The sequence below is a fragment of the Syzygium oleosum genome, unplaced genomic scaffold, assembly GCF_021117445.2.
Source record: "Syzygium oleosum isolate NSW1041296 unplaced genomic scaffold, Sole_v2.1 Sole_v2.26, whole genome shotgun sequence".
Taxonomy (NCBI): domain Eukaryota; kingdom Viridiplantae; phylum Streptophyta; class Magnoliopsida; order Myrtales; family Myrtaceae; genus Syzygium; species Syzygium oleosum.
In genome coordinates, this window is record NW_026607510.1 from 4,388,708 (window position 1) to 4,414,987 (window position 26,280).

Consider the following 26,280-nt stretch of genomic DNA (forward strand, 5'->3'; position numbering starts at 1 on the left):
AGATGCCTACTATGCATACTTTTTACATATATCATGTTGTAAAAAGATGGAGTCAAATAAGTGCATCGTGCCGAAACAGCACAAAGCCTGGTGCTGTCAAAGTCAGCATCCATGTACTTGCACTAGTAAAACTAACTCCTTTGCCATGAGTTGAAGTAATCATAATACAATTGAGATAATGACGGATCAAATGATAATCCAATCACTCTTTAGTGGTTTTCAATCTCTTATACGATTGAAAAGGCGAACATACTTTTCCCATGGCTTCTTTTAAATGGTTTGATGGGTATTCAAAAGCCATATTAAGTGCTAGTGGCCACATACGAGAAACATTTATAAGAAGGCACGGAAGATTTTCTAATCGTAGAAAATAGATAGAGCTAACTAAGAGACATAATCACATCCCTTTTAAAAGTTTTACGACTTTCGACACATTTATGCCGTATACTTGAGTAGTTATCTACCAGAAAAGAGCTCCATTACAAATCAAGCACATATGTTGGATGAAACGAAACACCTATGACTAAGATACAGATTACCTTCTGCAAACATTGAACTTCAGCCCTCCAAGGGCAACTACATTGGGACAGATCTATCAACCATTTATCCACATCCCAAGCAACTTCAAAGCTCAAGCGCACTGAACCAAAGTTAAACTCAAATGTCAGAGTTCATAATAGATCCCCATATTTTCAAGATTTCATTTCCATTATCGGAACTCCTAAAAAGACAAGATGAACTATGTGATATCAGAAGACAATTTGATATCCACCGCAAATATTTGATGAAACAGGTAGAACTACTCAGAAGTGAGAAAAGGTGGCATTAAATAGATGACAAATATCTCAACGCAAAGTAGCAACAAACATAAAAGATCAGAGCAATCATGAGACCAATGGAACATCATTTAATGGTAACAATTATTCTACAAGATGACATGAAAAGCATGAAAAGTTTATTTGCATAGTTTCCACTAGATTTGGAGTGCTGGACAAGTAATTGACTTAGTAAATTCTACATCGTTTCTAGGTATCAGAATGCCAGGTGAAATAAACACTGGCTTTCGTAGAGCTGGAGAATGAAATCAGCATCGTTTGTTTCTAATGTAGATCTATGTGAGTAAACTAGTGAAATATAAACAACAAATATCCAGTCGTCGCACAAGGATTCTGAGGAGGGCCTGCCTGTCAATCCCACCGTTGAATCTTGTACTTCTCCAAGCATGATGCATCAGCATATTATCTAACAAATCCACTAATGCTAATAGTATCCCCATTAATAACCTTTCCTGAGGGCAGTCCCAGATCAAACGGTCCCAGAGTGTCGGTCTGCAGCAAACAATAGCATCTAGCAGATTAGCAGAAGTTCCAGTTTTAGACTTAAGCCCTATAAGCTACGATATGAGCTATGACATACCCATTGGATTCCTGCTAGACCAAGGCTGCTTTCGTCATTATAAACTCGTGAACAAAGCTGGAGGGCAGTTTCAGATTCTTGAAAAGCATCAGCATTGAAAGTTTCGGGTTCAATCTTGATCTGTATGTCATCCTATGAAGCATAGTAAAAGTGAGAGTTGTGCTATAAACATGTCAAGTACACCAAGCCAACTGCAAGATAATCTGTTTTTCTTGCCAATAACCCAAGACCTTGGCAACATGCATTTCCTAAGCAAAGCAAAATTCTATTTTACCAAAGCCTTTATTATGATTATTTGGAATGTAAAGACAAAAGAGAGCTCAATACATGACAATAACCAGAAACACTGGAAGCATAAGATTACTCTATCAGAATAGGATCTCAACTTTATCTGTCCCTGGTGTTTTGCGCACACTATGAAGAGCATGACCCCCCAACGTTTCCAACTAGCAAGCCCTTTGCACAGATGATTACGGAAGGACCACAAGGACACTAGCTCATTCAACATAACGCTAGTTTAGAAGTGGCAACTACTATCTCATTCAACATTAAGACAGCTCCAAACTTCCTATTCACAGAATGCAACAATTGCTTCACATGGGTTAAGCTAATCGGTGCCTTAATATCAGACAAAAAAAATGTAACTGTAGAATCAGCACCCGGCAATCAATGGATGGCTGGTAAGACTATTCCACATGATTCCCTGTATTCTTTTTCTTTCCCTTCGTTTTTCCTACTATTTGTTAATATCTAAAAAGTAATGTGTGCTAGGAAGTCAAGCAATCTAACTGAAAGTCTAGAGGTCAAATATTCACAAAGAACTTCTCAAAGAGTAAATAAAAAATAATGGGTATTGAATGTCTTTTATGGTCTGATCCTGATGGCTTTTTCAGCTGAAGTATTATCCCATAGAAGATCATGGACACAATATGACAAGAAAATGAGCTTAAGAAGTTGACAAACCTCAGCTGCTTTGAGAAATTGGCAAGGCCTGGCTCCAATTTCCGTGCAGGAGAGCCCAGCACTGCTACTTCCATTTGAAGTCGATATATCTTTGCTCATAGAGGACTTCTTAAAAGGAAATGCCATGCACGTATCTTCAGCATCCAAAATGGATGAACATGGCTCATTTGTTGACAGCTTTTTACTTTGAGAATGTTTAACATGTGTAGTAATCAATGCATCAAATGAATCAGAGGTACATTGGGAGAAATGAGAGGTTGGAACACACCCATTTGTCTTTGACAAAAAACTGCTGAACATGCCCTGCAAGGATGCCTCTGAAAGCAGACCCCCAATGCTAATGTTTGTGAGATTATCAGTCCATATTTCTGATGATTGCCCGAGACCCCCTTCATTGCACTCAACAGTATTCTATTTTCAAAGGATGAAAATAGTTAGAAGACAAAAATATCCGCATGGAACACGTGAACAACAATTCTTGAAAAAAAAAATATCTTCATAATAAAGCAATTGGACGAGCAAATCAAGGTAATCGTTATGGACGATATCATAGTGAAACCAAATGTTCCAGCTTATGGACCTACAATGGCAAAGCCAAAATACATATACCCTGAACCTACACATATGAGGCTAAGATGGCAAAATGAAGAAGGAAACCTTTAGAAGTCAAATCTATGCTAGAAGGAAAAATATCTGAACCAGATTTTAGTAAGAGTCGAGAAACTTAAGTCTACACCTTTGGAACCTACAACAATGGAAAACATGTCAACAATACATTTTAAAAAAAAGTCACAACCACACCAGCATAGAAAAATGAGCCTTGCTACTACCTAAGTTTTCCACAAGAAGTATAGACACTGAGGGTAATAGAAACAAGACATTTCAATATACATTGCCATGTGAAGAAAATTTCAACCACCTAGTATATAACTTCCTATTTTCTTCTACCCCATTTTAAATATACTTGCTTTGCTTCATGGAAGCAAGTGTGCATGCAAATGAAGCACCCAACAAAGAGTCCAGATACCAACCAATCGTTAAGAACCTTATAAAACCAAATCTATTAAAAACACAAAAAGTGGCAGTAGATATACCATCCGATCTACTGGATGATCCACTAAGTTGTCCACCATGATTTCATGGTCCTTCACACCACCAACTGTTTTTGTTACTTCACTATCTGCCTTCTCAAACTTTCTCCCCTCATCACACTTACTATTGATGTTACTTTCACAACCTTTCTGGATGCCTTCATGTTGGTGAGAATACTTGGTGAGAAATGATGCTGGGTTCAGGGACTTTGCCGGGGTCCACTTAGAAGATTTACCCAGGCTTTCACTTCCAGCATTAGAGAACCAGCCATACCTTGACAAGAAATAAATCAGAATGACTTCGTGCCAAATATAAAACTTAATGTGAAAATGCTAAGTGAGCATCAGACCTTAGGCGGAACAACGTAGGGCTACCAATAGCTGCATGGACATCACCTGCACTTACATCTTTATCATCCAAAGTCCATCTGTCAGGACTACTTTTTGCCTCCTCTATGCTATATGGATAAAGGACAGGTTCTCCAGTTGCAATGGTCGAACTTCCCCACTTAGTTTGCAGGTGCTTCACAACAGAGGAAATCCTTTTCTGAGCTTTTAAAGTGAGCTCCAAATATGGATGATGTCCATCCTACAAGTGCGAAAGATGAATATCAGACTCTCTGCTGCAAATATGTCAATTTATGCTTCTTGGCACCCAAGGATGATAATGTCACCTTTTGCAATCCTAAGCGAGTGACTTCATCAATGGGGAAAAGCTGCAACTTGATCTTTGTCGAAGGATCAAGTCTCTGCGCTGGAGAATGCTGAACTGCAGGCAACTCTTTTTCTGTTTCCAAGAGATATTTACCTTGTTCTGGAAAATGAAAAAAAAAAACATGAAAATCTTGGTTTTATTGGAAGGTAGAGCATCTGTATCACTGTAAGCTAACAAAGTGTTCTAGTAGTTTAGACTTCTCTTAAAAGTAAAGGGGTTTGCACAAAAGCATGGACCCAAGACATACACACGTGGAGACTGAAATTTATTATTCTAGCTTCTCCAAAGTAGAGTGAAAACTTAACAAAAGATTTTCTTTTGGGTTAATTCAATGGAAAGGTCACCCCTCATGCAGCAGAGAAAGGGAAACATCTCACCCATACCTTTTAAAACGTGATGCAGCTGACCCGTTCTCTTTACAGATTTATCCCTTCCCTTGTAAACTTTTTTTGCAATGCCACTAGGAGGAGCCTTCACGTTTCTGTCCTTTACAGGTCTCATTGCAGCTCCACTTCACTACTTTCATAGCATTACCTCACACTTCCATTCACAAAGAAAAATTAGAACTTCAAACCAAGGTACATGGAGATCAGATAAATAATCATCATAAAGAATACAAACACTATGCACAAATATTTTGCTGGAACAAAATCCCAGACTGCTGCTTTCATTTTTCCTCTGCCATCATCGCAATATATAATGATACTTCATTAGAAGAAACACGGACACCGATGCACATAGATCAAAGCCGAGTACCCTGGATTACCCATACTTATATCTAGTTTGGCAAAGTGATAGCAATACCAGGTGCACCCTCAGAGGCAGAACAAAAGCAAGCATCAACACATGAAAAGCATGGAGCTCTAATAGCCCATCAACTGGTCATTATTAATTCCCAAGTAACCTAGAAAGAATCAACAAGAAAAGGAACATTTTTACTGTAATCCTAATCAGAAACTTTTTACCCTCTTCCAACTAAAGAAAGAAACAGAAACAGATAGAACAACCCACTATATAGAACTGACTAATCAAGAGTAAGCTTTGTGCATTGGTTTGTGAAGGTGGGTACTGGGGACAAACATAAAGCTTCTAGAAATAGTAAAGTAAAATGAAGTTTGATTCTACTAAATTTAGACAGAGTCATTATTACTGTCAAGAAAATCTAGTGACTAAGTAGCGGAAACAATGGAAGCGATCAAAACACAAACCCCAAATAAACATGCAGACCCCATATACATTGTTCGACCAATTAACCTAACAGTACAATTTCACTAGGAAATACAACTGTACACTCACCTCTCAAACACTATCTCACTCAACCCAGGTGTCGAAATTGCCAAATCTCACTGTGTTTTGCTCCAACCTTTCTGAGAAATCTGGCGGTTAACACGTGCAAACAGTCATAAGACTTCATATTTATAACTCAATCCTAGTCTTACTCAAAATTGGAAACCTACATCACAGGAAAAGGCATAAAAATGGAAAACCCACTGCACCAACAAACCTACAAGATTAGGAAACCTGCTCTTTCCTTATCTTTCACCAATAAAATTAAGATCCATGAAGTTCGACTTGGGCCATAATTTAAGAGACATTTTGTAAAGTCACCGTGTGAAAAGAACATTTCTGTGGGGGAATTCACCAGAAAAGCAATATTTACACGACAACTCTACTGAGCTATAGGGCCTTCAGCACCACCCATATCTAGGAACTACCCTCCGGATGAACAGCATAAGAATAATTGATCTTACTTCCCCAAGCTTCAAACTTTGTCTCTTTAAGTTCACCGTTTCCAGTTAAATTTGACCGAGCGGGCCACTACACACTCACGGATTCCAAATCCCTTAGGCGTCTCCGTCTTTCTAGACAAATTCTACATGGGTTTGCCTCGACAATAGAAACCCTAGCACTCTGATTCACCGCAAGCCAGTAAATTATCAAGCGAGGGATGGGGCAAAAATAACCATCCCGCACACTCCCTCGCAAAAAAAGCCACGTTCGGGATGTATCGATGCCTAACGAAACGAGGAACACGCCTAACGCATCATGCTCCTACGGTGCAGAAAACAAAATCCCCCGTTCGCTCCGTCGGCATCAATCGATGCGCGCAGGAACCCCGGCAAAACACGGAGCAATCGCAATTCAGCCACTCGAGTTCAACCGCAGGTCACCGAAATCGAGAACAGAACCGTTCGATCGGCACAGCAAAGAGGGGACACAAAGAAAACCAAGGTTACGCGCCGCGACCGGCGCGGCAGCGATTCGAATCCGACCGCGCGGATCCAAACACGGATCGCCGCCGCGAGCGGAAGGAGGGAAAGGCAGGCGGAATCTCGCGTACCTCTGACTGATGTTCGATCCGAGCACCGCCGCGCGCGAGAAGGATCGATCGAGCGAGCGAGAGGGAGAGGAGGAGCGAAGATGGGGGTTGGCGGGAACGAATGGTTTCGTATGGGAAATGAAATGTTGCCGCCTCAAATACTGGTGAATCCCCCATTCGCTGGACCGGGCCGGGCCGGGCCGGGTCGGACCGGGTTTTTGCTCGTGAGCCGACCGGAGATTGGGCTTGGGCTTGGGCTTTTTTTTCTTTTGTGGACCGGTTTATATTCCAATTTTTGGAAACCAAATTTTTTTTTATTATTTCTCGATTATTCGAAAAGAATTATGAGAATATGTTTTGCGAATTCGGTATCTACGTGCTTCGAAGGTTCGAGGCGTTTTTCGTTGAATGAAAGTCAAATTACGAAAGCCGCGAGATTTGAAGAAAAAAGAAAGTCCCTATGAAACAACTTCATCGTACAAATATGGCGACAGAGAAAATCTCGACAAAGAGTTACAGCAGAAGCCGTGTGTTGTGTATGGAGTGAGATCAATTATTGGGAAAAGTGTAATCAAGTCATAAAACTTTATTGGAAATTGTAAATTTGAGGGTATCGGCGATGAAGTTCTCAAGTATCACCTAGACAATTTGAATATTTTGCATTGACGGGACTTGTTTTTTCGGAAAAAAAAAATACAGAAAGGACTCATATCGACTGAGTGTTTAGAAATTTATCGTGTCATGTACATATGATTAGATTTACTAACTCTTATTGGTAAACCAACTCTTATTTGAGTCCTTTTACCCATCTTTATTTGATTGTTTTAAATTGCGAACCATTCTAATACTTTACAATACTTTAGTACCATCTATTTGTCAAAATCATGAAGATTTTAATTCTACTAACTCTTATAGGTAGTGACCAACTATTATTTGATCGGTTCAAAACTACCCACTTTTCCAATAACATACCCATATTTATTTCCATAGCTTGCCGACTTGTTCAGATCACTAATTCTTGTAGGAAATTTCCAGCTGTTATTTGGGTCCACAAATCAACGTTTAGTTTAAGGTTAATACCACGAAAAGCCCTACATTGGTACACCTGTGATAAATTTATCCAAAACTAATTTTTTGACCACCAAAAACTCCAAACTGGTACACCTGTGACAAATAACCTACTTAACTTGGAGGTTAGAGTATTGCTTTTATACGGCGGGAGTCGTTGGTTCAAATTCATATATCCACCTCAATTTCGATCTATTTGAAAATTGCTATAATTTTATTTACCCATACATTTACGAATACATAAGAGTTATGTTCGGAGGAAACCACCATATTCTTCTAAATAGATACTTTTGTTATCTATATCTATGTTATATATATATATATATATAAAAGTTGAATTCAATGAATCCGCTTATTGCAATTGCTCAGCATACCCTTTTTTAGCTTCTAGAATCTTTTTCTTAATTCAAGATCTCTCTTACTAACTGAAATCAACAAAAAAACGAATTCATGAAGGTTCAATTAATGAATCGCTTCTCCGTCTCAATGGTATGTATGTTCGAGGTTCATACGGATACGGAAGAAAAGCTTCTCCATTGATTCAAAGGCTATACCTAAGGTATAGGAAAAGATAAACTTTGTACCGCGCACGTAACTTACACGCACTCTAGAAGGTCGCGTAGGAGAGAATGAATAAATAGAATATGAAAAAAGAAAATAACAAGAAACGAAAGGGATCAAATTCTATTCGTCCTATATCTCATATCCATCTTGTCTATTCCCATCCATTAACTCCTTGAGACTAAACTAGACCTTTGCTTAGGTCTTTCAATTCGCTAAAGTATTTCGAGCTATAATGCCACTAACCCATTTTCTCAGTGAAAGTGCCTCTATAGCCTAGATCGTGCTCAGTTGGATAGGTTCTTACTCTTATTTACGGATCGAAATAACAAAATATCAAATCAATCATTCAAAGGAAGGGGGTTGGCAGGGAAGGTCAGCGAGTTCAGAAGCAGCTTAGCGTTCTACCGTTGCCTCAGGAAGTAAGGGCGTAGTAATTCCCAACCTAGGGAATGGAATGAGTTATAGATAGAAAGAGAGTGGAACTGGATCCTTAGGGCACCAAAACACACGAAGAAAAACATAACGCTGCAAGTCCAACTGCTGCTGCTAGAATAAATACTTCGAGCACCATTCACAACATACAAATTGATAATTCTCTTGATCTAAAATTATCAAAGTCGAGCGAATTAAAATATTTCGACTACACTAGCTGATTCAATTCTGGACAGGCAACCAACAATCCAATTGTGAATATAAATGGCAATCAGGAAAAGTCTTCTACTCCACATCTTTCTCCAACCTTTCATTACACGGACTTTAGAGCAAATATGCATTGCGCTAACCAAGGATATAAGTGAGCATTAGGGATCTATTATTGACCCTATGAACATGGACATCTATGTGCACAAGCAAACTAGACATGACGGTGTTTTAAATTAAGATGGATTCTTTATAAGATCTCTCCCACAGATGGACAATTATCAGCATAAGAGAAAAAAAGAAAAAAGAAAGCAAAGAAAACCTACCCAACACAAACATAGAAAGAGACAAGCTTCACAACTCCCTTGTATCACGGAATTCGGCACATGCATAATTAGTACTGGGAGTCTTGACCAGGACTCTCGGCATGCATATCCATGGAAGTATCATTGGAGCTTGTCGGGTTGTTATCCCTGATCTGATGATGAGGGTTGTTAGTTTCGTTATGTCGCGCAGCATTTCCTGATGATGTGGTGTTCGAATTATAAGCACCTTGCATCAAGTGATAGTGCTGGATGCTCCGACGCACAGGGCTTGAAAGTGCATTCGAAAAGACTGGATTTTTCCCCTGGTGATCAGAATTTCCAGAACGAGGAGCCTGAATTGTCGCCGGTGCAAACAGGTTAGAAGAAACGGGGGCACCGACATTAGCTAAATGCACCGCCGCTTGAGAATTTTGATGCTGAGCCGGCGGCCTCGGGGACATTGGAGCTTCATCTGCTGGATAGTCGAGCTCATTCTACACAAGTTCCAAAACAGAAAGGGAAAAGAAATAACTTATTCAGCTGTGTTGACAAACGGCATGCCTAATTGTTCGGGGACAATGCCAGGAAAGAACTCATGTGAATCCTCTAACGGACACTTTCAGTAAAACTAGAAATACTTCAAACATTGCCATAAACTTCAAGCCATCTTTCACTGATGCACTATTATAAAAAAAATGTCCTGGAGAAAACACCAATCTGTTTCCACCACAGTGGTCGTTTGATCTAGTTAGTTCAAAATCCAAATACATTTTATAAAAAATCCCAGAAGGTAACTCATATCATCTGTCTTCAGATGGCACAAATAGCAACTCAGTCACATCATCTGATGGAATTCACTACCACGCCAAAGTACTAAAGAAGATAAGGCAAGAAAAACCTCAGAAGAATAATTTATCAACAACGCATGCTACAGCCAAGGGTGGTAGAGGAGCCACTAACTGAATTACAAATACAAAATCCTGAATAATGTCTTTGATGTATGTCAATTTTGTTTTTCTACCGAAAGCTACTAATTACCCAATAGAACACTTATTCTGCATTAAAGATTGCTCCAACAAAAACATAACAATGAGATTTACCTAGTTTATGCCTTCAAAGTTCAATCTAATGTATAGGTATCCTGAAACCATTTATTGTAAATCTAGGGGAGTATGAGGTGGTGTTAACCCACAAAAGCATCAAAAGACTTATGCCAAACCAAATGAATAGGAGCTGAGTTCGACGTTGCTTTCAAATACAGTGTGCTCCATACAAGAATCTAGACTCAGTTCTTAAATCACCTTATTTTCGCATGAACCTTGAGTTACTTCTTCAGCTAGAAGATTTTAACTACAGAAGGCCTCTTGCGCAGTCATCTCCCGTTACTATACAATAGATTGGTAATACACATCACGTAGCATCATAGCTCCTTGCAGAATCTTCTGCAACTAAATTTGTACAAGGGTCAGCAGCAGGACCCCCTTGGTTATTTGTATTTTTTTACCTATTAGGGAACATCTACCACGTTTTTAGCCGTCTGTGACCTCCAACATACAAGCCAGACTCCAGACTTATATATAAAGAAGTCAATAACAAAACCCCAGAATCAACCTATAAGAAAAACAAAACCCCAGAACCTCTACATTAAAAAGCCCCTCCCACGAACCGCTACTAATCATCCCTGCACAACTATAGAAACAGTATAGAAAGAAAAACAAAACACAATCCAATGGAAGAAGTAAGTTATGAACATGCCAATTGAGGAAACCAAACACAATTATGATTTATGATGGATTCTGAATATTGACAAACCTGCAAGTATGCAATAATATCAATTGTGGACACTCTTGATCCTTCTTCTTGCTGTCTCAAAATCCATTGATAGAGTTTCTCCTAAGTAAAGATAAGGAGGTAAATGTAAGAAGTAAATTAATCACTGGCTCACGCTCTTACAAAATAAGAATGCATCCAAAAATATTAAGCAGCTAAAACATAACCATAGCATTTCCTAATCATATTCCACTGAAAACATTAGTATATAATCAACTACAAGAAGTTCTCGTCACCCCCCAGCACGGTAGCAACTCTGCCCACAAGCCACCCCATGGTATCATAGAATATATAACCAGGCAACATACGTAAGGAAGAGGTATAAATAACAGATCAGAAGCCGCTGAAAAGAACAACAATGACATGAGAAGCAACTCCCACCCTATGATGACTACCGTCTCTAGTGTTATGAGAGAACGAGTGAACTTATGACTTCCTTCCTTTCCAACTTTTGGCTTGGTAGCATTTGAGTGTTTGGTGTTTGTAACTTCAAACCACCAGGCACCAACCCCCTCGTTAGCCTATGCACCAGTCTTGCCTCTTTATTTTTACTCAAAACAACAATCTGATTATTGGGAAATGCCTTCTCATCAATGCTTCCCCAGACAAACATCACGTATTGTTCGGGCATCTGAGCATCTCTAATGTCAAGGGGGAGGCAGCTGGGCATGCAGGTGAGTGAATATTGATACAGACTAGATACAGACTTCACCATGAAAAGCTTATTAAGAACTCGCCATCACTAGAAAATATTATATTGAAATACTTAACGTGCATAATACGCAGAGGTACACAATCTGTACCAAAGCCATACAAGTCAAGAATCTAGCCAAGGATGCACATCCATTAGTTAACATTTACCACATCATGAAACATAAAATTGAAATGTGTACACCATCTAAGATTGAAGGCCACATCATCCCAAGAAAACTTATAGTCCAAAGAAAAGAAAGGAGCAGAGAGCTAGTTAGTAACATACTCTTAATAGAGAGATCCCAGGAGACCACATAGAGCAAAAAATTCTCTGGATGCTCAAAAACAAAAGCAGCATTTCATTTGTCATGCGCATTATTGGGCAATGCAACTCTGGTCCCCTATCTAACAGAATAAAACCAAAAATATGCCACTTTGGTACCAATTATCAATACCTTGATGAATGCACATGCAATGAATACGCACAACATGGAAAGTCAAATTCTATCACATAGTCATGTATAGGCAGAAGACTAATCTTTTGTTCACTTATAGATAATGAAGGATTTCGTTAATATAAAAAATCTCGTCCGAGATGCACAAGGACAGGAAGAAGAGAAACAAACGAAAAGTAAAACATCACAAAAGTACACATAAACAGCACAAAATGACCAAAGGGCAAAGATTAATCAGAGACTGCAAAAGAGAAGCGACCTAACAATTAAATCCCTCGAACAATCTTTTGTTACATTCTTTCCAAATGCACCACACCAGAAAAGTGGCGCAGCGCTCCAAGAATTCTTAGAGGTTAAGTCTCCAACGTAAGCATTCCAATAGCCAAATATTGGATGACATGTCTTGGCATGACACATACAACCTTAGACAAGCTGAAGATATGATTCCAAAGTTAGAGGGAGAAGTCACAATGAAGAAAGAAATGATCAAACAGATTCACCTGAATGCCTACATACACAACACCAATCCCTAAGGATGAAATTGCGTTTTCTCAGAACTTGAGGTACGAGGTTACTACAGAAAGACCAAGTGACCATTCCACATACAGTGACAATTTTAGCCTAAATAGAGAGTGCCCTATATTCTGGCCCAAAAAACAATGAAAGCGAAAAAGAAAAAGGTAGATCACATGCAAAAAAGCGTGTATAGGAGGAAGAAATCCTTAGTATGCAAATGAAAGTCTACGGTTTGATAATTTAACAGAGGATTCAAGGGCACGCAAGACTTGTGATGGCTTGAAAATTGAAGAAGCTCAAGACTGAAGGTCTACAACTGGGAACTACTTGGTGATACACAAGCGACAGAATCTTTCCTGTTCAAAGAGGTTAACGAATTGAAGTTGAAGCTAACAGAAATCGCCCCATACAATTCTTTTTAGTTACCCCGTTATATCAGTATCTACGCCATTCCTACGGAGAAGATATCTCTGGCATAGGAATCCTGGGCGCCAATCAGAAGGGGAAGAAACAATTTGACTTTCTTTTAGGCTAACTCTTCTCTAACCAGAGTAGAACCGCTTTCTGATTCACTAGCACCAAAAATTCACCAACAGCGAGGCCAACAAGCCCCAGGGGAGGGAAGAGATTGTTTTTGAAGGGCAAGATCTAACTGTATTAGTGTCTAGAATTGATTGTTTTCAGACAACCGCAAGCCCGAAAATCGATATTTAATATTCCATCCAGGATATCTTCAGAGAGAAGATGACCCAAACCCCATGAGGGAAAAACTTCTATCGAGTGAGCAAAAGAAGCGGGGTTGAAAGGGCCGTAGAATTATCTCATAGAGGGTGGACCTACATTGAAGAGTTAACGACTCATCTAAAATGACATAGAGAATATCTATCCGTATTCAGATAGCATTATGATCAATCAAACCTCAAATTGCTGTCATTGTATATGTATATGGTTACTTTATGATACCACAATTCATCAAATATATTCAACTCCAAGGTATAGCAAGACATTATTGGAATTTGGGAGTGTGACTGGTACCCTCATATAGAAAGCTTTCACCAATTAACTTGGATGAAAATTCTTATGAGGGTTAAAGCACCAAGCCGAGATGGATTCAGAGAGAAATTCATTCGTTCAAATTAAGGTGTTGCTAGAAAAGCTCTTACCCTGCATTCCTAACCATAAGTTTGTTTTTGAACTCATTTATTCCAGAAATTAGTTCTTTTCTAGGATATGCCAATCAACAAGATGATACACAACTAAATCTAATTTGAAAATCTTGCAAAATGAGTCGGATACAAATCTTTTCCTCAGTTATTTCAGTTTAGTACACCAGTAGAAGACAAAAAGTCTCTACTTTTTTAACAAAAAATTCGCTCTGCCGCTCTCAACTTTTTCTGTAAGAAGACTTCATTCTGATTTGAGTAGCATGATGCTGCTTCCTTCTGAACATAAGCCTAGAACAAGTAAAGATGAGGACTTGTGGCGCGTGGCATTACAACAACCATCCTCGTTTTAACTCCATAAGAACGCCTTTAACTATTCGAATGTTATTATGTCCTCATGTTCATCCTCATCAACCAAAGCTGTCAAAAAGAGAAGACGAGTTGCCATGCCTATACCTCCAAGCTAAAAGTATCTTTAACAACACATATTACCAAGCAACACAACTCCAAACTCCAATATACCTAACCCAACGTCAGGGAAACTCCCGGACAACGCATCACTAAATCTGCTGTTTGCAAATAAGCTGCCACTCGGTCAAACTAAACCATTCTTTTTAAATAGTCCATTCCCATTAAAGGTGTTCGACCTCACAGCGCCACCGCAAAAATTCTAACAAAAAACGAACCATCACTTGCCGTGCCCATTAATTTTACCAACACACAAGTATTACCAGCAAAATTAATCCACAGGCAAATGCAATCAGAAATCAGCAATCAGCAATCAGCAATCCAACAAACTCATATGATCCCCAAAAGAGAAAATGAAAGACCCAAAGCCCCGACACCCACGCACCCAAAATCAATCAACTGATCCCGGGCACGAGGTCGACATCACGTATAAACCGATCTAGAAGCCCAAAAGCCTCACTGGGTTCATTTTTTTCGCGGCAGAGCACACCGAAACGATTCGAATCCAATTGCCCCCTATCCCAACCCTAAGCAGCACCATCAGATTACCGTATCAAATCAAAACCAACAAAAACCCCACCACCGAACACCGAAGAAGCACCCAAAATCCCCAATCGAATCGGGTATTCCGGAAACCCTCCCCGCCCTTCAAATCGAGCAAGCGAATCAGCCCAGGAACGCCAATCAGGGACAAAAGGCGAGGGGGCAAACGGAATCGGGGGGGAAGGGAGAGACGTACCAGCGCGTGACGCTCCCCGGCCTGGAAGGAGAGGCGCTGGTGGTTCATGGCCTGGGTGTAGAGCTGGGAGAGGGAGTTGGCGGCGCTGCAGAAGGAGGAGTAGAGGCTCCGGTCCACCTCGTCGAGGCGGGACGCGACGGACTTCCTCTTCTTCGCCATGGGTGGATCACCGGAGAGGGGAAAAGGGGTGGGGGGGAAGGTAGGGTTTTCCTCTCCGATCGAATTCGAACCGCGAAGAGAGAGAGAGAGAGAGAGAAGACGAGAGAGAAGATGGCGGAGGGGGGAAGCTTGTAGGGAAAAAGGCGAAAAAGTTTGGGGGGGGATGCTGCAAAGGTTGAGTGGGTACGTGGATATTCAGCCACGTTGATCGTGCGCGGGCCCCTCCCCGCCGCCTCCCTCCGCCGCTCGCGGCTGCGAAGGATGCTAGGTTTACGGCCCCCGAGCCCGAGGGTCCCGGGTCTCGGGAGGTCGCCCGCCCCGGGACTCGGGCGACCCGTATCTACGGTCCGTGGTAGATTTCGATTGCCGTGGTGTTTTGATCGCCGTCGATCGGGACCGTAGGATCGGCGTGGAAGCGTCGGGATATGCCTCGAGTATGGGCCCGTGAGGAAACCCGATCCGAGCAAGTTACCCGATTTGAGTAGATTTTCCCGGTTTTTGAGTAGGTTTCCTAAAAGAAATTTCCTCTTTTTGGATGTATGCATGCGGTGGATTCGGTTATTATACAATAAAGCAAATAAAAGGAGCCTTCGAGTTATCTTCCGTGAGTTTTTTGAGTGAGTTTTCTGTGAAATATTGTGAAATTACACTTGTATTGCTTTGATGTAATCTAGGGCTAGGAAATACTTGAATGATTGAGCCAAATTCATGGGGGATTTTTTTGTGGCCGGCTCTTCTCGTAGAATAGGTACCTACAATCGAATGAGCCATATGAATCTCTGATTTTCTTTATCGTTTGTCGTTGATTTTTGTGATAATTTATTTTTCTTGTGTTAAAATTAAATTGCAAGATACATTATCTTTTGCGTCATTTCACAACAATTGTATTTGAGCTAAGGTTAGTGTTTTTAGAGTTGATTTGGAGCTTTTAATTGTCTTATCATTATTTGAAAATGTTGTGTTTGTAGTTATGTGCGGAGCAAGAATTAAGATCGAGAAGTTCAATGGGAAAAGCAACTTCCGGTAGTGAAGTATTTAGATGCGTGCCTTGTTAACAATTCAAGGTTTGGTGAAAGCATTGGATGATAATGTTAAATTGTAAGAAACGATGAAAGAGCTTATAAGTTAGAGTTGATGGAAAACACAAAAAGCATAATCTTATTAAATTTATTGGATGAAAAGTTGTTTGAATGATCGAAGAGAATGACGTTATGGCGCTATGGGCAAAATTTAAGTCACTTTATCCGAGAAAAAGATTGAGCAATCGTTTATATATGTTGAAAATGATGTTTCAATTCCATCGGAGCCTATTTAAATGAGTTTAACAAACTCATGATGGACTTCAAAAACATGACTTTACCTGATAAGAAACAAGATATGATGATATTGGCATCTTTATCAGATTCTTTTGAGCACTGCTACTAGAGTGCATTACAATTACCTCGATGACGTAAAATTTGCCTAATATTCTAAGAAGTGTCAAAAAAGTTGGAGAAGATAACTTAAGGTAGCAGATGGAAGAGCCTCAACGTTCTACATTGTCGATGTTATCACTACAATTAGGTATGCACTAAAAGATAACGGTAAATGAGTTAAGCTGGAGTTTACAAGTAATGATAATGTTGTCATTACAATATATAATAATTCTAATAATGTCGATGGTGTGTTAATAGTCACCACGAGTTCAGGTGATGATTTGGTGCTTGATTATGGATTTTCTTAGGCATTGATTGACTTCTTTCAGCGCATGGAGGGTGCCAAGGTGCTCATGGTGTGCTGCTTGTGAAGTAGCAGGTATCATATCAATTCAGATTAAGATAGATAATGGACTGGTGAGAATATTGACAAATGTAAGGCATGTACTGAAGTTGAGAAAGAACATTATCTTGACAAGTTTGGAGCTCTTTTACGATCTGCTTATTGCGATGCTGGGGAAGATAGACTACATATTGCGTCTCCTTTAGGGAACAATAGTGATTGGCTCATCCGCTAGATCATATGAGGCTTCAATATAGAACATGACACAATTGTGGCACAGAAGACTTGGACACATAAGTGAGAGGGACGTGATTATTTTGACTTAAAGGGTTTTACTCAGAGGTCATGGGAATGAGAAGGTGAACATTGTGACATGGGTAATCAACGCATATTAAAGTTTAGTACAATGCACCATACCTTAGCTATTGTAGGCTATATACACTCAGACTTATGGGGACCCTCTCAAGTTCTGTATAAGGGTGGTGTTAGGTATGTGTAGTTTTTTACCGATGATCGTTTGAGGGAAGTTTGGATTTGTAGCACAAAAGCGAAGTGCTTGGTCGGTTCAAATTGTGGAAGGCAATGATCGAAAAGTAAATATGATGGAAGATCGTGTACCTGAAAACTAACTAAAGGCTGGAATTCTATTTTGATAAGCTTGACCAGTTTTGGGTAGATGAAGTCATAGTATAACACCGTATTGTGGCCAACAACACACCATAACTGAATGAAGTCGCAGAACTTATGAATGGAATTTTTTGTTAGAGAGCGCGCTCTCTACTTTCCAATGTTGGATTGGATGAAGATTTCAGAGCCAAAACGATGAATGCTACTTGTTAGTTAATAAATAGATCACAATCACCAGCAATTCATTGGAAAGCTCTTGTAGAAATGTATTCAAGTAAGCCTCCTAATTAAATTGGAACGAAAATGTTCAATTGCCTTGCTTATGATCATGTGAGTGAAGCCGTGCCGGAGCTAGAGCAAGGAAGTGTGTATTCTTAATTAGGCTATACACATGTAATGAAGGTATAGAGGTTGTGGTGCACTAAGCAAGATTCACTCGGGTTTATGTTCGGCAAAGAATCCTTGACAAATTTGCTCTATTTTAGAAGAGGAGCGAGAGATCAACTAGAGAGAAAGATTTATACGGTGTTTCAAAATAGGTGGAGCTTCAGGGAGATCCTAGAGATGTTTAGAGGGTGATAGACGGGACATTGTCTACATAGTTGCTAAGTTCCATAGCAATTTTAAGGTCACGATTGATGAAGTTTCGAGGTGGTCAGAGGATATGGATGAAATATAGCAACAGGTGTATGCAAATATAGAAATAGATAATTTGAGTGCAATATAAATAGCTTCAAGTTTGGAGATACAAGGAGTGAAGACTGCTGGAATATTGAGAGTGGCTTGAAGGAGTTACCTCGAGAAAGCTTTGAAGCGTTTAATCACGCAGTTTAGAAATTATGCAAGTACCGCAGTTGCTTCATGTCATAAAATTGTCTTGACTGTTATTGTGTACTCGGATGGAAGCGAAGCAATTGTCCTGTGGTCGGAGGAGGTTTGCCATTTTTTGCTAAGTCGAAGAAGCAGTTTTGTCCATTTCGACCAACATAGCCGAAAGCCCCGCGTTAATCTCCATTTTCACATGTCAAGGACCTTGTCGACTCGTTCAAAACTCGTACGGCGTGACTAAGATCCGAGCCGGAATCACAAGTCAACCTGCTAAAATCACTGAACGGGCGAGTCGACTCGCCTCGGGTCGGGCCGAGATTTCGACACATCTGACTAGTAACTATACTTTCTCAACTCCTGGACTTCAAAAACATTAAAAGTGGACTCAGGCCCCTACTTCACTCACCGACCAGCTACTGAAGTTACGTCCTCGCGTTGCTTTCTACAAACCCTAGCATGGCTCCCACTCTTACAAAGAGCCGACGTGGGGCAAATGGAACTTGCTCAGCAATCCTTCATTTAATTAACAACCGAGCACATCTTTTGACAAGATAAACCACTCAAACTCTTTGCTTTTTTCTTTTACTCTGGAAAGTGGGAACGTGCCTCAACACCCCTTTTGGTACGTCAGCATCTTACATTCAAGATTTCGCATAACTTCGATCATGAAAAGGTATTGAGATCATGCATTCATTACAGTGTTTTCATTCTATTATGGATGCTAAATATCATCTTATTTGGCTATGTAGATGTCCCCGACATGGTTATCATTCTCATGACATATATCGAGGAAATTATTTATCATTTGTACGATCTTACGATACAAATTTGCAAAAACACCCTAGCTATCCTTCGTAAAAAAGAGATCTTGACCATCCTGGCTCCAAATGAACTTTTGAGCAACGAATAGTTTCGTCGGTTATTTTGACCCAGAGGAAGACTCCAACGTGCATGTCAAGTTTGGATGGGTATATATATGTATCGAAATGGGAGTTGAGGGGGCTGAACTAATTAAAATGCTATCAAGAGTGTTCTTACTTCTCTTGTTTTTCTTATGGAAAATGACACAAATGATTTCTGAACTTTAGTACAATTCGTAATGTCATTTCTGAACTTTTAATTTGTGAAATGTCGTCCCTGAACTTGTGACAATATGCAATGTCGTCCTTAAGCTTTTAATTTGTTTAATATGGTTCTTAAACTTTGGTTTAATATTCAATATAGTCCCTAAGCTTTTAAATATTTTCATATAGTCTAGGGACTATATTGAATATATAATAATAGTTCATGGATCACATTGAACAAATTAAAAGTCTAGAGACGGCGTTACACATTAGACCAAAATTCAGGGACCATGTGTGCTATTATCCCTTTATCTTTTTCAGAAGTGTTGAGTGAAAATTGATTGTAACAGTATGAAAAAGTACGGTGTAATTATTATAAGAGTGCTTTGAGCGTATGAAGTATGTGTATTTGTAGAGCAAGCTGTTGTATTTCGCAGAGATACAACTTCATCTATAAACGTTGTCAAGGCTCTAGCAGAAGTTGTTATAAATTTGTTTTACAATCTCTTCCATCCCTTATTCCGTTTACATTTTTGTGGATAGAAGATATTTCCTTTGCATTGCATATTTCATTTACAATCACAATTTCAACATCTACACGTTATTTTATACTTAATCACGAAACTTTAAGAACTCCTATTACAACCAATTCACTCCATTTCAGGCTGAATATCACATTGATCCCGTAAGTCGCCAATGCGGTGTAAAATAGTGCTTTCGATGAAGATGAAGACAACGAAACTCTTAATTAAAAATATGAGCGTGGAATTGTTTGTCAAAATCAATCTGCTAGCTAGCGTGCCAAAAGAGATGTTGATGGAAATCGGCTTGTGCTGAGGCAATCGAACTTTAAATGATTTGAGAGCGAACGTGATTGATCCGCAGTTCTTCACTCGAGCATAAATGGTGTGCAAATTTTATGAATTGTGCAATGGAAAGTGAATCGCACTAGATTGAAAATAATCTAACATTGAAATGCTTGGGCTTGAAGTACATGAAATCAAGATTACAAGTGCGTTTGTTTGAGGAAAAGTGTTTTATGATAATCCGTTTTCCGGACTTTTACCGTTTGGTTCGTCGAAAATGATAATAAGTCAACCGAAAATACTTTCTGGTGAACGAAAACATTCATGTATAAAATTAGGAAAGTGAATTCCCTAATCTAAGAAAGTGAAAACACTTTTCAGAATTACTCATCTTGAATTTGTTACTATTTATTCTTTTCTTTTAATTTTTTGCTTTTCTTTTTCTTTTTTTCTTTTCTAATTCTTTTCTTTTTTTTCTTTTTCCTTCTTCCTCCCTCCGCTGGTCGCCGGCCACAAGCGCGAATTGGCGAAACAAACGCAGTTTGAAATCATTTTTCAAATGAGATCGAAACACCAAAAAAAAATTTCGATCACATATCACCAAACAAAGAAAATTAAATCATTTTGATTTTCCAAAAAATATTTTTCAGAAACGTTACGTTTTCCGTGAAACAAATGCACCCTACATGTATATGTAAAGTGCAGAAAAAGAAAAGTACGCAAAAATAAAGATCAAACTCTTGGAGAGTTAAGAGCGATTGTGCGCATATCTTCTCTTCTTTGATCCCATTTCTTTGTAGTGCTCAATGGAAGTTGCAACTCTTCCTCCTATTTATTTCCATTATGTCTATTTCACGGAAAATAAATAATTTAAAAAAATTAAAATAATCACTTGCATCGCTTGAAATTATTAGTTAATGAAAAGTATTTTCATCATTCACAAAAATTATTGTCGGTAATGAAAACATTTTTCATTCATTTGTTTTTGTAAGCGATATAACCAATTATTTTTTAAGAATTTTTTTTTTTAAATTTTTTATTAGGTTAATACCACGAAAAACTCCAAACTGGTACACCTGTGATAAATTTACCCAAAACTATTTTTTTGACAATAAAAAAATCCCAAACTGGTACACATGTAATTTTATCCCGAACTATTTTTTTTACCATAAAAAACCCCACACTAGTACACCCATGATAATTTTACCCCGATCTAATTTTTTGACCACCAAAAACCCCAAACTGGTACATCTGTGACAAATTTACCCTCCATTAGTTTCCGTTAAATTTTACTGTCAAATTGCTAAGTTTGATGGCATGTGATAGTTGACGGGTGTATTAGTTTGGGGTTTTACCCCTATTTTTGTCACAAGTTTATTAAGTTGTGATTTTTTGTGATATTAATATAATTTAACGGATACTAACGGAGGGTAAATTTGTCACAAATATACAAGTTTGGGGTTTTTAGTAGTCAAAAAATTAGTTTGGGGTAAAATTATCACAATTGTACCAGGGGAAAATTACCAAAAAAGTCATCAACCTTTCAGTTGTGCCAATTCAGTCCTAAACCTTTTTTTTTGCCAATTCAGTCCTTTTGGCCAGCCGGCGCTGACGTGGCCGCCGGCCGGCTGACGTGGCGCCGGCCGGCGTCCACGTGGCAATATTTTTAATATTATTTTATTATTTTCGAATTTTTTTTCCTTTTTTCTTTTTTTTGTTCTTTTCCTTCTCCCCCCTGGCCTGTCCGGCCAGGGGGGAGGCTCGCTGGCGAGGCAGAGCTTGCCATGGCTGGGCGAGCTCCGCCTCGCTAGATCCGGGCAAGGGCGGAGCTCGCCTAGCCATGGCGAGCTCGCCCGGCCAAGGCGAGCTCCGCCTCGCCGGAGGCCGGGCGAGCTCGCCATGGCTAGGCGAGCTCCGCCTCGTCCGGCGGGCGAGGGCGGAGCTCGCCCAGCAATGGCGAGCTCGCCCAGCTCCGGCGAGCCTCCCCTCTGGCCGGACAGGCCAAGGGGGAGAAGAAAAAGAAAAAAAAAAGAAAAAAAATTCGAAAATAATAAAAAATATATTAAAATATTGCCACGTGGACGCCGGCCGGCGCCACGTCAATCGGCCGGCGGCCACGTCAGTGCCGGCCGGCCAAAAGGACTGAATTGGCTGGTTTGCAAAAGGTTTAGGACTGAATTGGCAAAAAAAAAAGGTTTAGGACTGAATTGACACAATTGCAAAAGGTTTAGGACTTTTTTGGTAATTTTCCCATTGTACCAGTGTAGGGTTTTTAGTGGTCAAAAAAATAGTTTGGAGTAAATTTATCATAGGTGTACCAGTTTGGGATTTTTTATGGTCAAAAAATTAATCTGGGGTAAAATTATCACAGGTATACCAATTTGGAGTTTTTCGTGATATTAATCCTGGTTTATTCTTCACCAAACAAACAAATCCTAAATTAAAGTGCTCGTCAACGTCCCCAACTCTTCCATGTGTGTGGTAGTAATCTTCACCTCTTTCCCAGCTCCTTACAAGCCATTCATCCACTTTTTCACTTGCTTTACAATGAAATCATCTTCATTAAGTCTTCACTCCCATGCTCTTTGACCTAGCTGTTCTCACTTGCATCACCCATGCTTCCCCCACTTCGAACTATATACTATAGATCGAGCTCTCTTCCTTCACATAGTTCTAGGCCGAAGTCTCCACAAATCAAATTTTATTTCTATTTTCTAACAAAGTCAATACGCAATTAAAGTGGACACACATGATTTCCTCGATGGGAACATGTATATGTGTAAAAGATGGTACTTCATTCAGCATCAACCCCTTCTAGAAAAAGCGCGTCATTTAAAATGGGTATTAAGATTTTCCCTCAAGTATGACCCTATATTAAATGTTGATATATTGACCCATTTTAACTTGCGTCGACCTGCCCTCGAATTGTATTTGATGAACTTGAATCGTGAAATACGCATTTAGATTGTATGATCGAGGTGAGCGGCTCATCGTGAGCTATGCACCACGAGGAGCTCCAATCTTTTTTATTACCGTCGAAATAGCCTCCATTGCTTGACAATGAGGTTTATATGCTCTTTGTAATCATATGGTCTTCTCAATCTGTAAGTTTAAGCTTTTGGATTGAATTTTCACGACTTTCTAACATTGTATCAGAGTTAGGTTTGCCCCTTTTGCGTGTGCATCCACCCATGTTAGTCAAATTTTCACGTGTCAATTGGACGTGAGAGGGGTGTTGAAATATTCCACGTAGCTTGACAATAGAGTTTATGTGCTCTTTATATTCATGTGGTCTCATTCACCTATAGATTTAAGTTTTTGGGTTGGATTTTCTAACAATTACTAAGTAAATTGTCACGCTCATTACACGCGGTAAGACACCATATTTTCATCAAAATATATAGGAACCAAATTTGCTTAAGCACGATTGAGGATTCTTCATAAGATTGAGAGTATCATCAGAGGGAAAATTGTCCAAAAAATCCTAAACCTATTGCACTTTTGCCAATTGAGTCATGAACCTTTCAACTTTGTCAATTGAGTCCTAAACATTTTCATTTCTTGTCAGTTGAGTCCTAAACCTTTGCATTTCTTGCCAATTGAGTCCATCCGGCTAATTTTGGCCGGAAATCGTTGACGTGAACGCTGGACAGCCACGTGGCGCTGACGTAGACGTCGGACGGCCACGTGGACATTTTAAAATAATATTTTAATAATTTTATGATTTTTTTATTCTTTTTTCTTCTTCTTTTTTTCCTTTTGGTCTCTGTTTTTTTTTTTCTGGGTTTCAACTTAGGGCTGGCAACCCTCGCCAGCTCTGGGGGAGGACGTCGCGGCCCTCGCCTGGGGCTGGCGAGGGCCGCCAAGCCCTCACCTGGCTAGATCGGGCGAGGGCATCGCGATCCTTGCCGGATTTGGGCGAGGGCTCGCGCGCCCTCGCTTTGGCCTGCGAGGGCGTCGCAGCCCTCGCTCAGAGCCGGCAAGGGTCGCCCAGAGCCGGCGAGGGTCGGCCAGCCACCCTCGCCAGCCCTAATTTCAAACCTAGAAAAAAAAACAGAGAAAAGGAAAAAAAAAGCATAAAAAATCATAAATTTATTAAAATATTATTTAAAAATGTCCACGTAGCCGTCCGGCATCCACGTCAGCGATTTCCGGCCAAAATTGGCCGGATGGACTTAATTGGCAAGAAATGAAAAGGTTTAGGACTCAACTGGCAAGAAATGAAAAGGTTTAGAACTCAACTGGCAAAGTTGAAAGATTTAGAACTGAATTGGCTAAAGTGCAATAGGTTTAGGACTGTTTGGACAATTTTCCCTATTATTAGATGAACAAAATTTGTTTAACTTAGAAGAGAATCACAAGAAAAAAAAAGGAAGCAACAATGAGTTATCTTCCAAGTCATTTGTGAAATCGTTGACCTTTATTAGGACGAAATTACTCAATCACTTCTAAACTTATTGTACGGATGTCAATTCGATCATAAACTTTTCAATATTGCCAGTTTAGTCCTAAACCTTCATGTAAAATTCCAATATAATTCTTCTAGTCAATTTTCGCCAGAAATCGCGATACGGTAATCCAGTCATCTTCGGCCGTTTTATGTGGCACACCGTCACATCAACAATTTCCGGCAAAATTTGGCCCCAGTAGGACTGCATCGAAATTTTGCGCAAAGGTTCGGGACTCAATTAGCAATATTATAAAGTTCAAGACCGAATTGGCATCACCCGTAGAATAGGTTTAAGGTTGATTGGACAATTTCTCCTCCTTTATCAGCATGAAATGAGACACTCTCACCAGAGGAAGAGATAATAATACCAAACAAGTTAGATACAAAATATCAACACAATAAGAAAAATAAAGATGGACGCCAAAGTATATAGGCATATGCTCATTAAGCATCACCAAGCAAAGGATTCCCACTACTGGGCAAAAAAGTAAACATATCAAATTAGAAAGAAAAAGAAAATGTATGGAAGAGAGAGAGAGAGAGAGAGAGATTTGTATAAAGAATAAATATTTCTTTTTCGAATAATGAGTGTCCAGACTCGCACCATGACCCACGAATATGTTATTTATGCAAAATTGGAGATTAGGCATGAGCAAAAGTGTCTTCAATGTTGATGTAAACTTGAAAGGGTGTTTTAAAAGTCACATGGCGAGTGTTTTTTTTGTACCAGTGGGGGGAAATTTACTGAAAAATAGGTTATTTGCACGTTTAATAATAATGAAAGTAGAAAAATAATTACTTTAAACATGAAAGACTTTTGTCATAATTGTTCTTTCAAATGAAGATCGGAAGACACGAGGAGGGATAACTGCACAATCGGTCCTAACCCTATTACACGAAAGCCAATCGGGTCACATATTATTTAATTGAACCAAAGCAAATCATAAACCTTCGAGGGGAAATTACAATCGAGTCATCTCAGTTGAGTCTTGTAAGATTTATTTGACATGATAGCTCAATCACCCCTAGCTTTTTTTGCGTTTAAAGGCAATAGCACGACATGGATGAAAGGAGCCGTTTTTCTTTTGTTTTCTCTCTTTTTTTGTTTTTTTACTTCTCTTCTGTTCTTTTCCGGTGCACGAGTTACTGATCATAAATTCGCTGCTGGCTATGGTTGGGGATAATGTCTCTGTTAAAAAAAAATTCACCCACGTAGATAATAAGGAAAATTTGAACCTTATTTTGACCAAAACGGATAGTGTCGAAGGAAGGACAGTCACAGTCGATGACTCTCTCTTCACTCATTCCGTGCTTTCGCCTTTGTTTGAGTATGAGCTTTTCCAAATTTGATTAATTATAGAAGTATTTTAGCAATATGAGTCAGGTCGGGTATGGATCAAGTCGAGTATGATCACTAGATTTGTATTGCATGGAAATATATCAAAACGGGTTAAACGGATCAATTTGAATTAGACCATTTTCGATCTGACCAACTAGTTTGACAGATCTAATTTCTGTTGTGTCTTCCAAGTACACACCCAAAGACATATTGTTGGAAACAATTTAGAGTTGAGTCCTTGCCGCAACTCGAGCTCGTGCTTAATAAGCTCAAATGTTTCATTCTGCATATACATATATATATA

At 39.4% G+C, this 26,280-nt stretch overlaps 2 protein-coding genes across 5 annotated transcripts; both read right to left on the reverse strand.

The window, feature by feature from the left end:
- Positions 1-933: 933 nt before the first annotated feature.
- On the reverse strand, positions 934-6,627 carry LOC115681927 (TSL-kinase interacting protein 1). Of its 4 annotated transcripts, none has more exons than XM_030606041.2 (9): positions 6,527-6,627; positions 5,482-5,561; positions 4,569-4,725; positions 4,145-4,257; positions 3,821-4,059; positions 3,474-3,744; positions 2,380-2,790; positions 1,417-1,548; positions 934-1,328 (listed from the first exon to the last, which is right to left on the reverse strand). In XM_030606041.2, exons 3-9 carry the CDS (start codon positions 4,684-4,686, stop codon positions 1,239-1,241), a joined length of 1,374 nt encoding a protein of 457 aa, XP_030461901.1. In that variant the 5' UTR covers positions 4,687-4,725; positions 5,482-5,561; positions 6,527-6,627; the 3' UTR covers positions 934-1,238. The 4 variants fall into 4 exon arrangements, with proteins under 4 accessions (XP_030461901.1, XP_056159072.1, XP_056159073.1 ...); XM_056303097.1 differs by having other exon boundaries at positions 4,145-4,284; XM_056303098.1 differs by lacking the exon at positions 6,527-6,627 and adding an exon at positions 6,242-6,393 and having other exon boundaries at positions 4,145-4,284.
- Positions 6,628-8,991: 2,364 nt separating this feature from the next.
- On the reverse strand, positions 8,992-15,227 carry LOC115681989 (uncharacterized). The gene is made up of 3 exons (XM_030606098.2): positions 14,946-15,227; positions 10,894-10,974; positions 8,992-9,575 (listed from the first exon to the last, which is right to left on the reverse strand). The coding sequence occupies exons 1-3, from the start codon at positions 15,102-15,104 to the stop codon at positions 9,171-9,173; spliced, it is 645 nt and encodes a 214-aa protein (XP_030461958.1). The 5' UTR covers positions 15,105-15,227; the 3' UTR covers positions 8,992-9,170.
- Positions 15,228-26,280: the final 11,053 nt, after the last annotated feature.

What these genes read in the sequence shown, in the direction of transcription:
- LOC115681927 (XM_030606038.2), bottom strand. Translation starts at nt 4,686, where the DNA reads ATGAGACCTGTAAAGGACAGAAACGTGAAGGCTCCTCCTAGTGGCATT. An exon ending in AATTTCTCAAAGCAGCTGAG is followed by an intron (nt 1,549 to 2,379) that starts GTTTGTCAACTT and finishes TATGCTTCATAG; the next exon opens with GATGACATACAGATCAAGAT. An exon ending in GTCTAGCAGGAATCCAATGG is followed by an intron (nt 1,329 to 1,416) that starts GTATGTCATAGC and finishes TGTTTGCTGCAG; the next exon opens with ACCGACACTCTGGGACCGTT.
- LOC115681989 (XM_030606098.2), bottom strand. Translation starts at nt 15,104, where the DNA reads ATGGCGAAGAAGAGGAAGTCCGTCGCGTCCCGCCTCGACGAGGTGGAC. An exon ending in CCGGGGAGCGTCACGCGCTG is followed by an intron (nt 10,975 to 14,945) that starts GTACGTCTCTCC and finishes ATCTTTACTTAG; the next exon opens with GAGAAACTCTATCAATGGAT. An exon ending in ATATTATTGCATACTTGCAG is followed by an intron (nt 9,576 to 10,893) that starts GTTTGTCAATAT and finishes GAACTTGTGTAG; the next exon opens with AATGAGCTCGACTATCCAGC.